This window comes from Apus apus, chromosome 4, assembly GCF_020740795.1.
Source record: "Apus apus isolate bApuApu2 chromosome 4, bApuApu2.pri.cur, whole genome shotgun sequence".
In the NCBI taxonomy this organism is placed as follows: domain Eukaryota; kingdom Metazoa; phylum Chordata; class Aves; order Apodiformes; family Apodidae; genus Apus; species Apus apus.
The window spans coordinates 37,616,903-37,635,769 of NC_067285.1; the positions used below are offsets into that span (position 1 = coordinate 37,616,903).

Here is an 18,867-nt window from a genome sequence, read left to right on the forward strand (position 1 = left end):
CCCAAACAGATGGAATAGAAAAAAAGTATATAACACCAAAAACTGCATTCAAAAGCTAAACTCTCTCCTCCTCCTGCCACAACAAACTGTTTGTTGGAAAACTGTTTATGACTTTTTAAATTATTGATGGTGCCTATTGACTCTAATAGCTAATTTTCAAAACGACAAAAAAAAATAAAAGGCAGAAACACTGATCTCATAAAACGCTGCCCAGATTTATCTGCCTGACAAACCCCATTAAAAAGGAAAACACAGGTACTCACTGAAAATTGATCCTTAAACTCCACAAACTGTTACAATACTTTGTATCTTGGTATTTGACTTTAAAGCAAAATGCAACACTGGCAGGGTGACAGAAAAGAAGTAAAACCAGGGAGATTACATTTATGGCTAAACGCAACATGACAGAAAAGAATTAACACTAATTTAAAAGAAATCAAGTTTGTATCTGATTGCCTATGAACACACACACAGATCAGCAGCCTAGTTTCATTCTGAGATTTCTGAGGACTTAAAAAACGCAAAGCCCAAACCCTGCTAGTGGTACAAACCCCAGCTCAGGCCAGAAGCCATCCACTTAGATTGGGTCCAAAACCCCAGGCTACCACCACATTTGTGAGCACTTACAAGACATGAGAGCAAATCACCCTCTGTAGCCAACCTTGAACTGAAGCTGGTCACAAGGAACTGTCAGACTTCTTCCCCATGGGATTCCTACAGCATTTTACCACCTCCTAAAGGTTTAAAAAAAGAACTGATGTGTTAACATTTATTTTCCAGATATCTGATGGGGTTGCTATTTCTTCTATCTGAAGCAGAAAACATAGCATTGTGACTGTTACCATCAGAGAGGAGAGAGCTAGAAAAACCACGGGTATTTCTAAAGAGCAAAGGGGCAAAATCCTCGAGGAGGTGAAATTTAAAATGTGCTGCCTCCTTTGCTTGCTAAAATTATTGACCTTTCACAGTATTTTAAGCAGTACCCAAATTAAGACTCGAATGTCTTTCTGGAAGCATTTTGACAGCATCAGAGAGCCAGGGTCCTGCAGCGCAAGCAGGATGCAAACACCAACATTCAAAGGTATCTACTATGTGATACCTCAGGAAAATGTTTGAGAAGTGCACTCTATAAAGTGCCAACAACGTCAGAATGAGGAAATGTAAATGTTTACAACCAGCAGAAGACAAGTTCTCACTCTCTCTCAAACATGAGATACTTCAGAAAGTTTAAGGTTCCACACCACGCGGAGATTACAACCTCCTGTAAGCACCAAGGAATATTGACATACAAGATATCAAAAGCTAACAGGAATTTGTATTTTCAAAGTTTAAGCATGTATTTACTTGGGGAATTATGTGAGCTGAGATGCAAGTGTGAGAAAGGACACTGAGGCCCTAGGACCTTCAATTTAATTCTTCCCATTTTCCTTTGCAGATAATTGAAAATACTCAAAACCCAAATTTGAGGCAACTTTCCTTGTTTCAATAATAATTACATGGCATCTTCTTCAGAGTAGACAATGAAGCTCTTGCTTAGACAATTCTCTCTCATGGAAATGACCAACCTTTTCAATCCAGTTGGGCAAAAATTCCACAAGTAGTTCAGCTATTTGAAAACAAGTGATCATTTAAAGTTAGGTATTTTTCTGTCTGCTTTTAAGTTGTTTTGAACATAATGTACATTATAAAATGCAAATGTTGGTTTCAAACTTACTTTTGCAACAAGCACACCTCAATTCAAAACAGATGAAAGGGGTTTTGATCAATGTTCCATAATTCACTTCCTGCTATGCCAGTGAGAAAAGGATATGCAAACAGCCAGCAAATCTGTCTTCTATGCTTTACAAAGTCTGGAAGACACTTAAACCACTTTCTGTATGCACAGAGTTCACTTAATAACATTTACTTTCCTGAATTCCCATAGCCAGCTACCCAGTTCTCCCTAATGCGTAAGTCCAATGAGAAAAGATGAATAAATCTTTCCTTATGTAGAGATATATGTCCTCTCATACCTGTCTTTAAAGAGCAGGACCAATCAGCCGTGTTTCAGTCCAGTTGCCTTTTTTTACATTCTCATGTACATCTACATTCCCATTTTATGTGTTCCCATTACATTTGGGAACACACTTGATGCAACAGATTCTGGAAAGCCTTACTTCCATGTCCCTTGTTCTTTGAATAAATCAGGTGAAAGGATAGCTTCAATCTCTTTAAATTAGGCAATATTTCTTTACACTTTTAATCATTTGTAGCAACGGAGTCCATTGTGATAACATCGGGTGCTTCATCAACTCAGTCAATAAAGTCAATCACACTTCATTTCTTACCTGGCCTGTGAGCCTGCCTGTATCCACTGCAGTGGAAGCAACCACACATATAGTGCTTCCTGAAACAAAACTACCATTCAAACCCACCCTGATCATCCTAACAGCAAATCCTGATCAGTCATCTTCAAGAACTTACAGTCACCCACCTGACAACTGCTAATAAGCTACTAACTAGTGTTTTACATCTTCTTTCCAACCAATTTTACATACCTGAGGACTTCTCAACTGGAGTGAGATCACTTGTCCTTTCAAAGATCAAATTTCAGACCCCAGTCAATAAAATCAGGTTCAAGAGCAAAGCCCAAAACACCTCTGAGGCAAACAGGTGATGTTTGAAGTTTATTACATTCAACTGCTATACTTTTATTAGGTCGTCCAGCCCTTACAAACAACATGATTTTCAAAAATAAATTTAAAAAGTGAAGTAGTATTTAAAGTTGCTCTGTAAACCACATGACAAAGTTCTCAACCCCTCAAAACAACACCAGATGAAGAACTGATGGTAGATACTAAAACAGCTGCTAAAGTAAACAGAAATTCAGAGAAACTAACTCAAGACACAAAGAGCTTTGGGAACTCTCACATGTGACTTTTATTATGAAACTCAGGCAATATTTACAGTTTCCAGACAGTATCACAGTATCATTCTGGTTGGAAAAGACCTTCAAGATCATCAAGTCCAACCACTACCCTAACTCTAACTCTGCCACATCCACCACTAAACCCTGTCCCCTGGCACCACATCTGTCTTCTTACATGTCTCCAGGGATGGTGGCTCATCCACGTCCTCAGACAGCCTGGATCACCAAGTCCAACTCCCGCCCCAGAACAGGACAAGCCCAAAGTTCACACCATGTCCCTGAGGGCCTTGTCCAAGTGTTTCTTGAATATCGTCAGACAAACGATTAAGGTACATGACAAAGGCAAGCCCCTATCTCCAGGCAGACTGTGTGACACAGCACAGTCATTTGCACACCTCAGCCCCTGCTGCCATCTGACCCAGGCTCTTGGTCATCCATGAGCTCCTGGGAGATGTGTGGGTCAGAGCAGCAGAGCTTCAGATCAACAAGTCTTAGAGCAGAGTTCATGCTCCCAAATGTACCACCAACATTAACCAACTCTTAAGGACAATTCATGATGTTACCATTTTAAGACAGCTCCCCAAACACAGACAAGAAGACTAAGTTTAGGAAGGAGACAGTTTGCTCCAGCCAGGCATGTGGACTGGGCATGGTTCCACCTCCCAGCTCCAGAGGCTAACTCAGCTGGTGGTCATTAGCTCTGGTTTCCACTCAGGCAAAAGCTGTTGCTAGAAGGACTGTGGTGACACAGACAGAGGTCCCACACAGACAGCCCTTCACACTGGAGGACAGCAGAGAGACTGACCATGCAACCAGGTGAATGATCTACTCGGCATGGCTGCAGAGCTGAAGGAGGAGGTGGAAAGGCTAAGGAGCTTCAAGGAGTGTGAGTGGGAGATAGACTCGTGGAGCCAGACCCCACCAGCCCTGAGGAAAAGGCAGGAGATGGAGGCTCTGCAGGAAGGAGAGGTTCCCTGCCCTCCTGCCACCAGGCAGAGGGAGGAGAACTAAGAGACGGAGGAGAATGGAAACAGGTCCCTGCTCGGGGTGGCAGGCAAATCCCCTCCTGGCCTCCCTCACCTTCCCAGGTGCCCTTACACAACAGGTCTGGGACTCTGGAAAACGAGGGCCAGGCAAACGAGGATGGAGATGAAGGTGCAGTATCTGTTACAACCAGTAATAGATACAAGGCACTATCAACTACAGACACCCCCAAGCAATGTTGCAAGGAGCAACTGTAGCACCAGAGAACTATGGGTGCCATGTGTGCTCGCAGCGGGTGACTCTCCCTTAGAAGGCACTGAGGTGCCCATCTGCCATGACAGGGAGTCACAGGAACTGTGCTGCCTTCCAGCAGCTGAAGTTTGGGGTGTTGCTGAAGGGGTACCCCAACTTGTTAAGAGCACAGGTCACTATCCATTGTTGCTCTTTCACATGGGCACAAATGACACTGCAACCCATAAGCTGAGCAAAATCAAGAAAGACTTCAGAGCTCTGGGGCAACACACAACAACTGAACATTCACAAATCATAGAATCACAGAACCATTCAGGTTGGAAAAGCCCCTTGGGATCACCAAGTCCAACCATCATCCCTACTCTACAAAGTTCTCCCCTAAACCAGATCCACCAACACCACATCCAAACCACCCTTAAACACATCCAGGGATGGTGACTCCACCACCTCTCCCTGGGCAGCCTGTTCCAGGGTCTGACCACTCTTTATGTGAAAATTTTTTTCTTAATGTCCAGTCTGAACCTACCCTGTTGTAGCTTTTAAGCCCTTCCCTCTTGTTCCATCACTAATTACCTGTGAGAAGAAACCAGCACCAACCTCTCTATAATGTCCTTTCAGGTAGTTGTAGGGGGTTGGCTAAGATGATCTGTAAGATCCTTTCCAACCCAAACCATTCTATGATTCTATGATATTCCAAAAGGAAATTACAGAAGGAAAAGGACTCTGTCCTCAGCTTCTCTGACAACATCGGCCACTGCCTGTGCTGTCTGGTCCTTTCTGCTTCTGCCTGCCCCAGCCTAATTTCAGCTGGTTGGCACAGCTGCCTGCTGGCCACACAGGGCAGGGGATTAAAGAACTGACCCAGGTTTTATTTGTGTAAGGAACACAGAACAGACAAAAAGAGAGGGGAGAGAGGATTTGCTAGAACTCAGGGGTTTTTTAATTCTATGAGGCTTCCAAGAACAGTTTGCGGACAAGCAGAAAACTAGTATGACAATAGTAATGAGTTGCTGGAATGTGACAGATACCTTACCTTCTCCAGCATTTGAATTATGCATTTTGATGTGTTTTGCATAACCTTCTGTGAAGAGTACCAATAAGGTTTAGGTTGGACATTAGGAAGAGATTCTTCACCCAGAGGGTGGTGGAGCACTGGAACGGGCTCCCCAGGGAGGCAGGAATGGCACCAAGCCTGGCAATATTCAAGAAGCAGTTGGACAAGGCCCTCAGGAACATGGTGTGAACTTTGGGCTTGTCCTGTTCTGGGGCGGGAGTTGGGACTCAGTGATCCAGGCTGTCCAAGGAGGTGGATGAGCCACCATCCCTGGAGACATGTAAGAAGACAGATGTGTTATGGGACAGGGTTTAGTGGTGGATGTGGCAGAGTTAGAGTTAGGGTATTGGTTGGACTCGATGATCTTGAAGGTCTGTCCAACCAGAGTGATGCTGTGATACTGTGAAACATGCCTGTATCCAAAGTTTCACAGCAGCTTCAACTGACCCAACTGCAAACTTCTGAACAGGGAGGGGGTTCACACCTCTCAGGGTTGCTCAGCTCTAGGGCCCACACAGCCACAGACTAAACCAGACCAAACTGCTGACACAAACACAAACCTTTTTTGCTGTGGGATTCCCCCCCCCCCGTGTTAGTTTTCAGCCACATCAGTGAGCTGAGCCACCTGACACCTTTAGGGCTGACTCTGTGCACTGCAACACTCCTGCAAAATAAAAATCTCTACCATCTACACCATCTCACCTGATGGCACAGGAAACAGAACACAGCTTAAGTATCTACAAAAAGTGTCTGGGAGTAAGTTATTCCTGAGGGTTTTTTAACACAAGAGCACACCATGCATTCTTGGAAATGATGCTGCCAAGCATGAAAAGCTGACTCCAACCTCAGTGCAAATTTTTATGTTAAAATCTCATAAAGTTTAAAGTTACTGTTCTTTTCCTGCTCTAATCCAGATGTGGACTGCAAAAATAACTCAAAAGTCTGCAGACGTATCAGTGGGAGGTAAAGATGATCTTTACTAACAACAGTCTCAATTACAGGTGTGGGTGGCGAGCGACTATCAGAAATCCCATAGAAATCCACAAAAACCCATCCAGGCTAGAGACACTGCTTAAGCTACAGGAATATATTTAAATGCACATAGCATTAAAAAATGTGTTCCAGTGAAGACTTCTGCCTGCCTATTTGATTGTAGCTCTGATGAAACAAAAAATAACAAAAAACCAAAAAAAAAAAAAAACAAAAAAAAAACAAAGCAAGAAATTAAAAGACTGCTTGCAAATCTGCACCACATTTTCCAAAGGTTTTCAATTCTGTGAAAGCAACAGTTGGAGCTGTAGATTTCACATCAAATCATAGGCTATGAAGTCATCAAAGACAGCCTGTGGTCACCTTTGCATGTCTCTCTCCCAGGTATGCTGAACAGGTGGGGCAAAGGGGAGGGAAAGCTTTTCTAAAAGCATTTCCTCCACGACACCAAAAAAAACCAAGAGCAAAACTTGAAACAAGAAAGGTTTTTACTCAAAGGGAGAAGCGAGACGGACGTTATCACTGTTACCCAAAATCAATCATCAAAGCTATTTTAGGTTCAAGATAGAAAATTCCAGTCTGATATAAAAGCCTTAACTGGATTTACAGAAGAGAAAGTTCTTAGCAGCACATCCAAACTTCTTACAACACAGAAACCATCAGCTCATTAAAGATGTGTCCCATAAGACACAAATAAAGAAGTTTTAGAATTGCTCTGTTTGGTCACATTTTTTGGCAGGGAACTTCCCCCCCCTCCCCCCCCCCACCTCCTTTAGGCTCATGGCAAAAAGCAGCTTTGGAAAAATGTCTCTATCTAAACACAATCCCTGGACAGTACCAAAGACTGCCTACTGCTGGGAAAAACTGAGAGGTATCTGTGTTTATTGTTGAGATAAACAAATTTTAGAGCATTTATTTGTTCTGTTCCAAGTATGTCTTGTGTTCAAATACCATCACCTTTATTATTTAAGAAAAAAAAACCCAGTACGTGCACAGGCACATGGGCTCATGTTTATCTGATGTGATATTCCTGAGGTCCCATTCTCTATGTTGAGATGCAGTACTGGAATGACACAAAGAGGCTCAGCAAGCATTACATCAAGTTCTGTGAGCAAGTGCCCTGGTGTTGAAGCACCCTGCCAACCAACACAGGCAGGAGGGACAGGAAGAGAAGCACGTCCAGGTTACAGTAACTACAGATCAGGCTGAATAACACGTGTCAATACACAAAAGCAGCACTGCCTTGCATGTGAGAAATCACTTTTTTTTCCCAAAAGTTTAGCTAAATCAGCACAATCTGCTGCCAGTTTAATGTGCAGGTGCTCTGAATCTCTCCTGGGACTACAGAGGAAACCTAAGCTTAGAATTCAAACCACAGATTCATAAGCATTTCTTTGCTCAATCACTTGCACAGCCCCTGGTGTTGCTCTCCTACCCTGGGGAAAGTGCATCATGTACTTACGTCTGTGGGCCATGCGGTGAGCTGAAGGTCACACCACTGATCCTGCTAAATACAACTTTTTGGGGGGAAGGGGGTGGGGGGCTGTGTTACTGTGGTCCCAAAGGGTGGTGCTGGTACAGCTGACCTGCTGGAGGAAGGGTAGAACAAGTGATAGGGGCTGCTGGGAGAAATGTGGCTGCAGCCTTGCCAGGCACTATGAGAGATGCTGTGATGGAGTGAGTCCCCCTCTGCAGGGTTTCTGTTCCAGAGCTGTCACCCTGGTCTGGCCAAAGGATCTAATAATGCAGGTTCCTCTGGAGCGGAAAGCAAATGCCCCACTCCCTCCAAGCCTGGAGACAACAGGCAGCATACTTTCTTCTTCCAGCACTGTATCTTGCTTTTCCTCTTGGTGTTACTCTGAGATCCATCAAATCAAAGTTTCAGTGTCCTACTAGACACAGGCAGCACTGACTGACAATAAAATGCAGAGTAGCTCTTTATCTAATACACAGTCTATGTCATTCTCCTTTTCCAACCCCACATGCTTACACAGACAGCGCTAAATCCTCACACTTCTCTGACAAAGAGGGTCACAGGACTTGGTGTGGCAGCCCGTTTGACTTTTAGTAGGCCTTCAATGTGGGCAACCAACAGCTGCAGAACTAGCCCATTATATGCACTCTAGATATAAAGAAACACCAAAAAACAGGCTAAGTCAAACACACTCTCCAAAACACACAGAACCTGCTTGGATTTTTCATTTTTTCCTGATGTGCAACTCCTGCTCCAGAAGCTTTATTTAAAAAAGCTCTCCCTGAGAAGGGAGGCTGTACCAGAGCTGCAGAAGGCAGAGAACATGTAACAACTGTAGAGAGAGAACAAGGGGTAATGGATTTAAACTGGAAGAGGGGAGATTTAGGTTCATCATGAGGAGGAAATTCTGTGCTATGGGGGTGGTGAGACCCTGGCCCAGGTTGCCCAGGGAAGCTGTGGCTGCCCCATCCCTGGCAGTGTTGAAGGGCAGGTTGGATGGGGCTTGGAGCAACCTGGGCTGGTGGGAGGTGTCCCTGCCCATGCAGGGGTTGGGACTGGATGATCTTTAAGGCCCCTTCCAACCCAAACCAGTCCAGGATTCTATGAACTTAACCAGCTTTAAAAGCTGACACAGTGGTTTCAGCAGCAGCTGAACAAGCTGTGCTGCTCTTTCTCTGCTCCCAGAGGTGTAGTCCCACCCTCTCCTTTCTGTCTGCCTTCTCATACTTGTCAGATCATTCCAGGAGCTAATCCAACTCCCTGACCAAGCAAACCAGCCCCATTCTTATGTGTGTGTGTATACATATATATACACACCTTGACTTCAGCAAGGCTTCTGTAACTCTCTCCCTCATTAGGACACTGAGGGAGTGTGAGCTGGATGAGTGGGCAGTGAGGTGAACTGAGAGCTGATGTGTGACAGAGTTCAGAGGGTTGTGATCAATGCAGCAGGGCTGAGCTGGAGGCCTGCAACCAGTGTTGTACCCCAGGGGTCAATACTCAGTCCGGTCTTGTTCAACACATTCATCAATAGCCTGGATGAGGGGACAGAGTGTGTCCTCGGCAAGTTCACTGATGATACCAAACTGGGAGGGGTGGTGACACTCCAGAGGGCTGTGCTGCCATCCAGTGTTACCTGGACAGGATGGAAAGCTGGGCAGAGAGGAACCTAATGAGGTTCAATAAGGGCAAGTGTAGGTTCTTGCACCTGGGGAGGAAGAACCTCATGCATCAATATAAGCTAGGGGTGGTCTGCTGGAAAGCAGTTTGGAGGAGAAGGATCTGGGAGTCCTGAGAGATAATAAAAGATCCATGTACCAGCAGTGTGCCCTTGTGGCCAAGAAGGCCAATGGAATCAAAGAGTGTGGCCAGCAGTCGAGGGAGGTCATTCTCTCCCTCTGCTCTGCCCTGGTGAGGCCACAGCTGAAATACTGCATCCAGTTCTGGGCCCCACAGTTGAAGACAGACAGGGAGCTACTGGAGAGAGTCCAGAGGAGGATGACGAAGATGGCTGGGGGATTAGAGCATCTCTCTTATGAGGAAAGGCTGAGAGAGCTGGGGCTGCTCAGCCTGGAGAGGAGAAGGCTGAGGGGAGACCTTAGCAATGTATACAAGTATCTAAGGGTGTGTGCCAGGAGGATGGAGACAGGCTCTTCTCAGTAGTTCCCAGTGTCAGAACGAGGGGCAAGGGGTGCAAGTTGGAATATGGGAAGTTCCATATAAATATGAGGAAAAACTTCTTTACAGTGAGGGTGACAGAGCCCTGGGACAGGCTGCCCAGGGAGGGTGTGGAGTCTTCACCTCTAGAGATATTCAAGGCCCCCCTGGATGCAGCCCTGTCTGATGTGCTCCAGGGGATCCTGCTTTAGCAGGGGAGTTGGACTAGATGATCTCTAGAGGTCCCTCCCAAGTCTGACAATTCTGTGATACATCTACACCCCCACATTCCTGTTGCAGCCCTGATAACCCAGACAAAGGCCTCTTGCTCTTCTGGCAGAGTGTGCTACCCAATTGTACAGATCCCTCCACTGCCCCAACCTCAGGCAGTACCAGGATGCCTCCATGTCAAATGAGTGATAGGTTTTTAAAGGACCACATTAAGATCAGCAGCTAGCCTCACACAAAGCTAATAACTGCTTGTATTTCCAGAAAGTGCAAATATTTGCATGGTGTGACCTCAGCTCCTAACGTCTGATAAGTGACTAACAAATCAGTGTACATGTTTACACTAGACATTTCAGATATGTTAGGTAATGAGAGCAAACTCAAAGCCTGGATAAGCCCTGCTAAGTTTGCTTGGAACTGGAACTAGAAAATACAGAATTTATCGACATGCTATTCAAAAATAAACACATTCACTCAGCAAGAAGTTGGGACTCATGAAAAATGATCAGAGTTGGGCTTTCCTAATTCACATTAGAAAGCCTCCTTGCATAAATACAGTCCTGTTTTACTTGTATCTGCTCATCGGCTTGTATTATTTAAAACATGTGGGACATATACACAGATGGAAAAAAAATAGGTCAGGCTTGAAACAAAAGCCAAGCCATTCTATTTTATTAGCAGATTAAACACGGGGAACTGTAATTTTAAATTCCAAGTAAAGCAACTTAATGAAATAATTCTGAACACAGACAAAAACTACTCTAAATTGTTGCAATCAGTAATTGCCACATTGCCAAACGCCTTACTAAAAACAGAGCCAATGAAAAAGTTCGACAATCTGATTTGAAAATGCATAGAGAAGGCCTAGATTCCTTAGAGATCACATGGAATTGGGTATATAATGCCAGGATTTATCTAACATGAGCAGCCAATGTAACAGTCCAGCATGTCTGAAACACTATGAGATGATAAACATTCGCAAAACCAATTCCTTTCATTTGCAGAGATCCTGCTTTTAAGCAAATATATTCCTTTTGACACCGAATTTACATTAGAAAACTCAGAAATATTTATCCCTTTTCCTTTCACCTCCTGCACAACTACAACATTTACTACCAAAACATCTAAAGCTCAAATACAAATCAGTGCACTAAATTTAATCTCGTTACTCAAGCCGAGGGAACATCAAAGAACATCATTTGATTGCTGCCACCTATTGTTGCTCCAAATACGCTGCAAAAAGCTAAACCTTTCTCCTCCTGCCCCAGCCCCACACTAGCACTCAGCCATTTTAAAAGCTTAGAAAGTTCCTAACTCTTCACATCAAGAAGAGAAAGCAGGGAACAATGAAGGCATTGAAAAAGGTTGTTGGGTTTTTTTTCTTCTGATTCATTTTGTTTGTTAATTCTACTGTAACTTCAAGTAAACACAGGACACACCATTTCTGAAAGGAAACCAATCAAATCAGTGCAGAGTAATTTCATTGGGCACCAGTACCAAGGAGCCCTCAGAATGCCTGTTTCTCAGACCACCACTTCCACAACTTCATTACTTGAAGAGATTTCAAAGCTTGTCGCCTCCAGCAGCGTTACGGCTACTTCTGTCTCTGCTACTCAAAAGTCTATTTTGGCATCACAGCTGTAGAAGGAATAAATACAGGCTGCAAATGAAGATGAAAAGATCAATCCAAAAAAGATTGGCCATAGGCAAGCCCCTTGCTTCCCTGCCCTCTGTCAGCTAAGAACTGATAAATGCTGCCAAAATTCAGAGAATACAAACAAACTAAACAAAAGAATACAACTGGCAGAACAAAGTACTTCATATATGTAAGTACAGACACACATATATATCTGTGTGCACATATATTATTTTTTAACATACAGAAATAAGAAAAAGGTGTGTATATACAATAACTCCTGCATTGATCTAAGTTTGAGCTTTGCACTCATAAAAGAAGTAATTCTGGATAAGTAATTTCTCACTCAGTCCATTTAATATGGTAATTAGCAGTTGCTAAAGGCCACTTAATTCTGTCTCCTCCTAAATGCATCCAGCTTCACAGTGACATAACGTTCAGGCTCATCTAAAAGGTTAAAGAACAGGAAAAAGACACTAACTAACAAACCAGCCTAACAAACCTTTACCCTGCAGAGCTTCAAGTAAGAAATTGGAAATTTTTCCATTGAACATAAAATTTGGGAGGGTCATTCTTTCCAACTTTTAGTTCTCTGAATATCATGTAAAGAAATGAAAATTACTTTCAAAAAACTTAGGAGATGAAAGACCTCTCCAACCCAAGTTCTTTTATGCCCAGTATCAAAGGTTAATTCCAATCCTTACCAACAGATCAAAGCACCACCTACTCCACACAGCTGCTCCTTTGCACCTTCACTTATTTTACAGCCTTTATCACTAATGCTAATAATCCCTCATCAAAATCCATTTAAAACTTCATTTGGCTTTGTACTGCTAGATCCAATTATACCTAAGTGGCCAAAATGGAACCTGGCACAGGTCCACAGTCAGCAGTTCAGTCCCCAGTGGGCAGCAAATCTGACATGAAGAGGCATCTCAGAGAGATGGAAGAGCAGAGGAGTATTATGGAGGATATGGAATATCTTTAAACCTGTTGCCTCTAATTAGGAAGCTGTCGAAGTAGGGATGACACTCTGAAGCACAGGAGGGCAAACAGCCAAGGCTCGCTCCACTGACCCTGCTCATCACAAATCACAACAGGGTTTGAGGTCAGTATTGTTCCTAACTGCCAAGCCACGTCTTTCCTTTAGCTTCAGTGTCTGCCTTCTCTACAATAAAGGCCCCAAGTGACAACAAGGGGGAAGTTTGCAAGAAGGAGCAGGAGCCTCCACTTCCAGGAGCAGCTGGAATTGCTGGTTTGCATACCGGGAACACACAAATATATTTTCTGTTAGAATCACCAAATTTTATCTCTGGATTTGGAAGACCAGAGCATCCAGATGACTGAACTGCTCTAGGGGTGAGGAAGCAGCATCAGCACATGTGCAGGCAGTCGCTCAACACACGGCCAAGTGACACCCAACACAGTAACATCTATACCATCAGGCCAGGTTGGATGGGGCTTGGAGCAACCTGGTCTGGTGGGAGGTGTCCCTGACCATGCAGTGGGGTCGGATCTAGATGATCTTTAGGGTCCCTTCCAACCCAAACCTTTCTATGATACTATGATCAATTAGCTTTGGCTCCAAAATCAACATAAGGCTGAGACTGAGAGATGTCCCCTGACCCTCTGTGAGTCAAAAAAGACCTGAAATCTCCACCCTGTTCAGGCTCTGAAACACCATCCTTACATTCTCCTTACCTATTTTCCTCTCACTTCTTAGCTTAAAGAAACAGAAAGAAAGAAGCCAACAGCTTGGATGCTGAAGAACTTCCAGGTATGGGAGTCAGATCTGCTGCCCAAAGGGAAGAATTAACAATTGGTTGGAACTCTGGAGGCTGGTCCCATCCAGGGTACCAGCAGAGGAGAGGAGAGAAACGGGGAGAAGGGAAGACAAAATTTGCTGGGTTTACTCAGATAAGTTAATGCTGCAGTTACACAGAAGATAAAGAAAAGGATGTGGTGGAAAGCAGTTCTAGTACTTCAAGAGCAAGTGAAATGAACGCCTTAAAACTACACCTTCTCAGGGGGACCTACCCACTTTTTGGAAATGAAAGGATTTAACTACCCCAAGTAAAACAATCTGCAAAGACATCAACTCTTACTGAGGAAGGCCCTGAAACACAAACTGGAGGGACCTCAGGAAAACTCTGAGAAAGGAGCACCAAGCACCACCTTCACTTCTGTTCCCTAGTACTCTCCCTAGTATGCTCACTAGTAACCACCACTGAAAGGACACAGGACAGGATAGGTCAGACTCACCCCCAGTCATTTACCCCAGTAATGAGCATTAGTTTGTTGGATCTTTATCTAATATATATATTATTGGCATCTACAGATAACATCTATTGCGTGTTTATATATGGACAGATAATATCCAGCTGTTACATATAAACAGATACATAGACCTTTATGTTTCTATACAGTAGTACACATTCTGAAAAGGATGTCAGTACACTTACCCTGCTCATATGATTCAGAGTATGAAGTGAAAGAGCACATTCACTAACCAAGACAATTCAGTGGGGATACCATTACCTCTCATGGCAAAGGGACAGAGGAAATGAGAGAGCTTATAAAAAAAACAAACCACAAACAACAACAACAACAAAAACCAAAAAAACAAATGGCAGAGAAATCCTGTTCTTACAGGATATTTACCTCCTCAGGCACAGAATAAGAGGTTGTAATGAAAATACTTCCCTTCTTTACCATGATTAGACCTCAATTTCCCCTTTGCTACCATAAGATGCTTTGCTGCAGTTCAATGTCCTGCTGCCATCTGTCCTCCTCTTTTTCCCCTCTCTTCTCCCACTCACTGTCCTCTTGCTTTTTCTTCACAGGTCCTGGTTACTAGGAAGCGACTTCAGGTAGACCCTGGCAGCTCACTCTACCTCCACCTAGTGCTCCCAGATCAACAAGCCGAGCTTCCGAACCACACCTGTGTAGTTAAGCACGTTAAAATCCAAAATACAGCTTAGCACGAGCCAAACATTGAAGTCAGCTCTTCATCTTTCAAGCACTGGTGGTTTTTCCACAAGCCGGAGAGCGGAAAAGCCACAGATTGTCTACTTCAGGAGCTGGCAGCAGAGCAGCAACAAGCCCTGTCTGACCAGAACTGACTCGAGCCATGTGGATGCCCCAGCACTGCAAAGAGAGGTTATTAGCCAAATGCAGCATGTCACTGGAGCAGCACTGCAGCTGAGGTGATGAATCCACAGCCCAGCACAGTTCAAATGGCTCTGCCAGGGTCAGCACAGGCCTGGCTGGGCCTCCTGGCTTCTGCTCCACCCTCAGAGCCATCCGTTCTCGAGCCACAGCAAGAACTCTGCCCTGTAAATCCTCACGGTGGCTGTTCGAGGATCAAGCCTCATGGCAAATATACCAACTCTGCTCACAGCCTTGGCAGCACCTCAGCTAACCAGGCTGCTGGGAGCCCACTGTGGGTGGACACTGACTGTGCACAGATATAGCATGGGTGAGTGGCACTCAGTCTGACTTCAGAGGAAAGCTGGCCCTGGAAGGCTCACACCTGAGACAATGCACATAAACCTGGCCAGACTTAAGTTACACTTCTTTCTCAGCACTGAGCTGCTCTTTCTGAGCCTCCGTGGCTGCTAACACATTCCCCCCCAGTAAATCACTAAAGGTTCACCAAGATATACTCATGTTTGGGGAATACAAACCCCAGGGGCAGCCAGAAACAGCAAACAAGCTGGAGGGTCTGCAAGGCTTTCATCTCATAAACTAGAGACCAAAGACTTCTGACACAGGCTTTTTCCTCCCCTGCACTTTGTATGAGTTTAGGCTTACTGAAATGCCTCAGGGATTTTCCCCACAATGCAGCTGTTATTCAGGTCTTCACTCTCTAGGTCATCCCTACTGCAGAGATGCCAAGCGCAGCAATGAAAATCAGCCTGGCACAGCAACAAGCACTCTACCACGTGGGGAACAGGTCAGGACCTTGTTCAATCCAACAGCTATTTTCAAGCTACGGAAACAAGTCCTTTTTTAGAAGTCAGCAAAAAATGAAAGATCAGATTAAAAATCAGCTCATCTCTTTAGATATTTTTGCTATCAAGGTGCCACAGCTGGGGCACCAGACACAGGGGCTCGAGGTTACCCATCTCCTACCACTCTCAGATTCACCCTATCCTGGAAGAAATTACCAGGCAGCTCAGACTGCCGAGTGTTTCTGTGCTATACAAGATGCTCAACTGCCATTTTAGGACAGATACCTGCAGTTTTGAGGTATAAACTTACTGTTTACAATGTCCCCTTGCAGCTGAAGAATTTGTGGAACGGGCATTGTGAGGATGACGATATCAAACTGTTCCGGTGGTCCTGTTTTCCTGGAGACTTCCCATTTCCCATCTCGGAGAGAGATGTGAGTTACATGCTGTTCATAGAAGACATCTGCACCTGCTTGGAAAAAGAAGTAGTTAAATACATATAATGGGGAATCCCAGGGAGAAAAGACAGTTTCCCTTAGTAACTGGCTGACCTGCAAACAGCAAAGCACATGGTCTTAGGGCCAAGTGTCACAAATTAGATGGGATCAATTTAACAGCCACCATAAGACATGAAAAGAGGGGATCCTCATCAGCTGAAAAGCTGACCAGCTCTTGTTAACAATTATCTCCCTCCCACTAAATTATCTCTGTCCTACTGTCTTAGGTCTGACTTTCACAAGCTAAAGCCAAAGGTGTAAATAAAAGCTTGGCCCCCGAGTCTACAGACATGATATTTGGAGAGAGATTTTTATATGCCAGCAGGAGGCTGAATTCAGCAACGCACAGACATGTTTACCCATCTGATCAACTTCCAGACATACATTAAACAAACAAGGAACCTGAACATTCTTACTGGAGATTTAAATTTGAAGGACAGCTCAAAAATGCCATCAAAACCACAACCATCAAAACCTTTCATTGCACACAAAGGCATCTAAAAAATTACCTGACTGCTTTAAATAATACTTGACAATTGAGGAGATGCCCTGGGGAGCCACATAATTGCAGGAGCCTTCTTTCACCACCATTCCTTCCACCGGGGCCCTCAGCGGCTCCAAGATGCCATGAGACAGAAGTTCCTCAGACAAGCTGAAAGGGCACAGGGATGAAAACACGCTGCACGGAAACGAACTTTCCACAATTAAAGTTATGCCTGGCCTAAGTCTTGAACTTGGAGAACTGTGTTTCAAGCCGGGCTCTGCAGGAACAGGAACTGACACCTGGCGGGGCTGTGCCCTGAGGCCGCGACCGCCTCCCCTGCCTCGGGCAGCCTGGCCTGAAGGTTTCAGCACCTTCAGGCAGCGGGATACACAGCAGTCACTTCCAGCCGTAAGTATCCGTACAAACTGCATCGACACCATGGAGTGCGGGAATGCTGCAGCAGCGGGATAGGGGTGCACGGAACACGTGGGATGGGCAGGGCTGGAATGGATGGAATGGGACGGGCAGGCAGGGCAGGGCAGGGCGGGGCAGGGCTGGGATGGGCAGGGCAGGGCAGGCAGGACAGGGATGGGCAGGGCAGGGCAGGCAGGACAGGGATGGGCTGGGCTGGGCAGGGCAGGGCAGGGCAGGGATGGGCAGGGATGGGCAGGGCAGGGCAGGGCAGGGATGGGCAGGGCAGGGCAGGCAGGACAGGGATGGGCAGGGATGGGCTGGGCTGGGCAGAGCAGGGCAGGGCAGGGATGGGCAGGGATGGGCAGGGCAGGGCAGGGATGGGCAGGGCAGGGCAGGGCAGGGCACGGCAGGGCAGGCAGGGCAGGGCAGGCAGGGCTGGGCTGGGCAGGGCAGGGCAGGGCAGGGATGGGCTGGGCAGGGCAGGGATGGGCAGGGATGGGCAGGGCGGGGCGGGGCTGGGCAGGGCTGGGCGGGGCGGGGCAGGGGGCGGGGCCTCCCGTCCCGGGGGGGCGGGGCTCACCTGCCGCGCGGCCCCGCGCGCCCCGCCTCCAGCGTGACGTACTGCGCGCCCAGGTCGGCGGTGCAGGCGGGGTCCCGCGCGCCGCGGCTCGTGCCCATGCGGCCCCCTGCGGGAGAGCAGCGCCTCAGCCCCGCCCCGCCGCGCGCGGGCCCCGCGCCCCGCCCCCCGCCCCGCCCCCCGCCTCACCGGCCCCGCGCGCCTTCTCCCAGACCGCCAGGCGGGCGCGCGCCGCCCCCCGCAGCAGCGCCGCGCAGGCCCCGCCCGTCAGCCCCGCGCCCACCACCAGCACCCGCATGGCGCGCGCCGCGCGGGGAGGCGGGCCGGGCCGGGCCGGGCGCAGGCGCGCGCGCAGGCGCACCCGGGCTCGCGCGCTTTGCCTGCACGGGAGCGGGTCTGGGTGGGCGGGCAGAGGCGGGACTGGGACTGGGGTGGGCGGGGATGGGCAGGGACAGGGACGGACGGGGATGGGCAGGGACAGGACAGGGATGGGCAGGGACAGGACAGGGATGGGCAGGGACAGGGACAGGCAGGATCAGGGACAGGGACAGGGACAGGGAGGGACAGGGATGGGCAGGGACAGGACGGGGACACGGACAGGGACGGGCAGGGACTGGGACAGGACAGGGACTGGGGTGGGCAGGGACTGGGACAGGCAGGGACAGGGACAGGGACAGGGATGGGCAGGGACAGGACAGGGACAGGGACGGGCAGGGACAGGGACGGGCAGGGACAGGGATGGGCAGGGACAGGGCAGGGACAGGGACGGACAGGGACAGGGACGGGCAGGGACAGGGACGGGCAGAGACAGGGCAGGGACAGGGACGGGCAGGGACAGGGACGGGCAGGGACAGGGACGGGCAGAGACAGGGCAGGGACAGGGACGGGCAGGGACAGGGACGGACAGGGACAGGGACGGGCAGGGACAGGGACAGGGACGAACAGGGACAGGGACAGGACAGGACAGGGACGGGCAGGGACAGGGACAGAGACGGACAGGGACAGGGACAGGACAGGACAGGGACGGGCAGGGACACCTCCCCCCAGCCCGGGTGACTCCAGGCCCCGTCCCGCTGCCCTGGGACGCTCCCGGGGGGATCACCGCTCCCCGTTTGCGGAGGAAGAGCCTCTTTGTGAGGTGAACCAACATTTCCAGGAGAACTTCCTCCAAGTCGTGCGCTCGGGTGCTGCCAAATATCCAGTCTGTCATCTCCCCTTTCCTGGAAGATCGGGATCAGCCACAAGTAGCCTTGGAAGGC

The 18,867-nt window shown here is 47.4% G+C and overlaps 1 protein-coding gene across 4 annotated transcripts in view; it reads right to left on the bottom strand.

Moving 5' to 3' along the window:
- RNLS (renalase, FAD dependent amine oxidase) overlaps positions 1–17,927 on the bottom strand; it is a 74,706-nt gene extending 56,779 nt beyond the window's left edge. For 3 of the 4 annotated variants that reach the window (XM_051617067.1, XM_051617066.1, XM_051617064.1), the window contains exons 1-4: positions 17,798–17,927; positions 17,612–17,717; positions 16,643–16,785; positions 15,947–16,108 (exon numbers count right to left, since the gene is read on the bottom strand). In XM_051617067.1, coding sequence (XP_051473027.1) covers positions 15,947–16,108; positions 16,643–16,785; positions 17,612–17,717; positions 17,798–17,906 — 520 coding nt within the window. In that variant the 5' untranslated portion in view covers positions 17,907–17,927. The remainder of the gene's footprint in view (positions 1–15,946; positions 16,109–16,642; positions 16,786–17,611; positions 17,718–17,797) is intronic. The other variant, XM_051617065.1, reaches the window with a different exon arrangement.
- Positions 17,928–18,867: the final 940 nt, after the last annotated feature.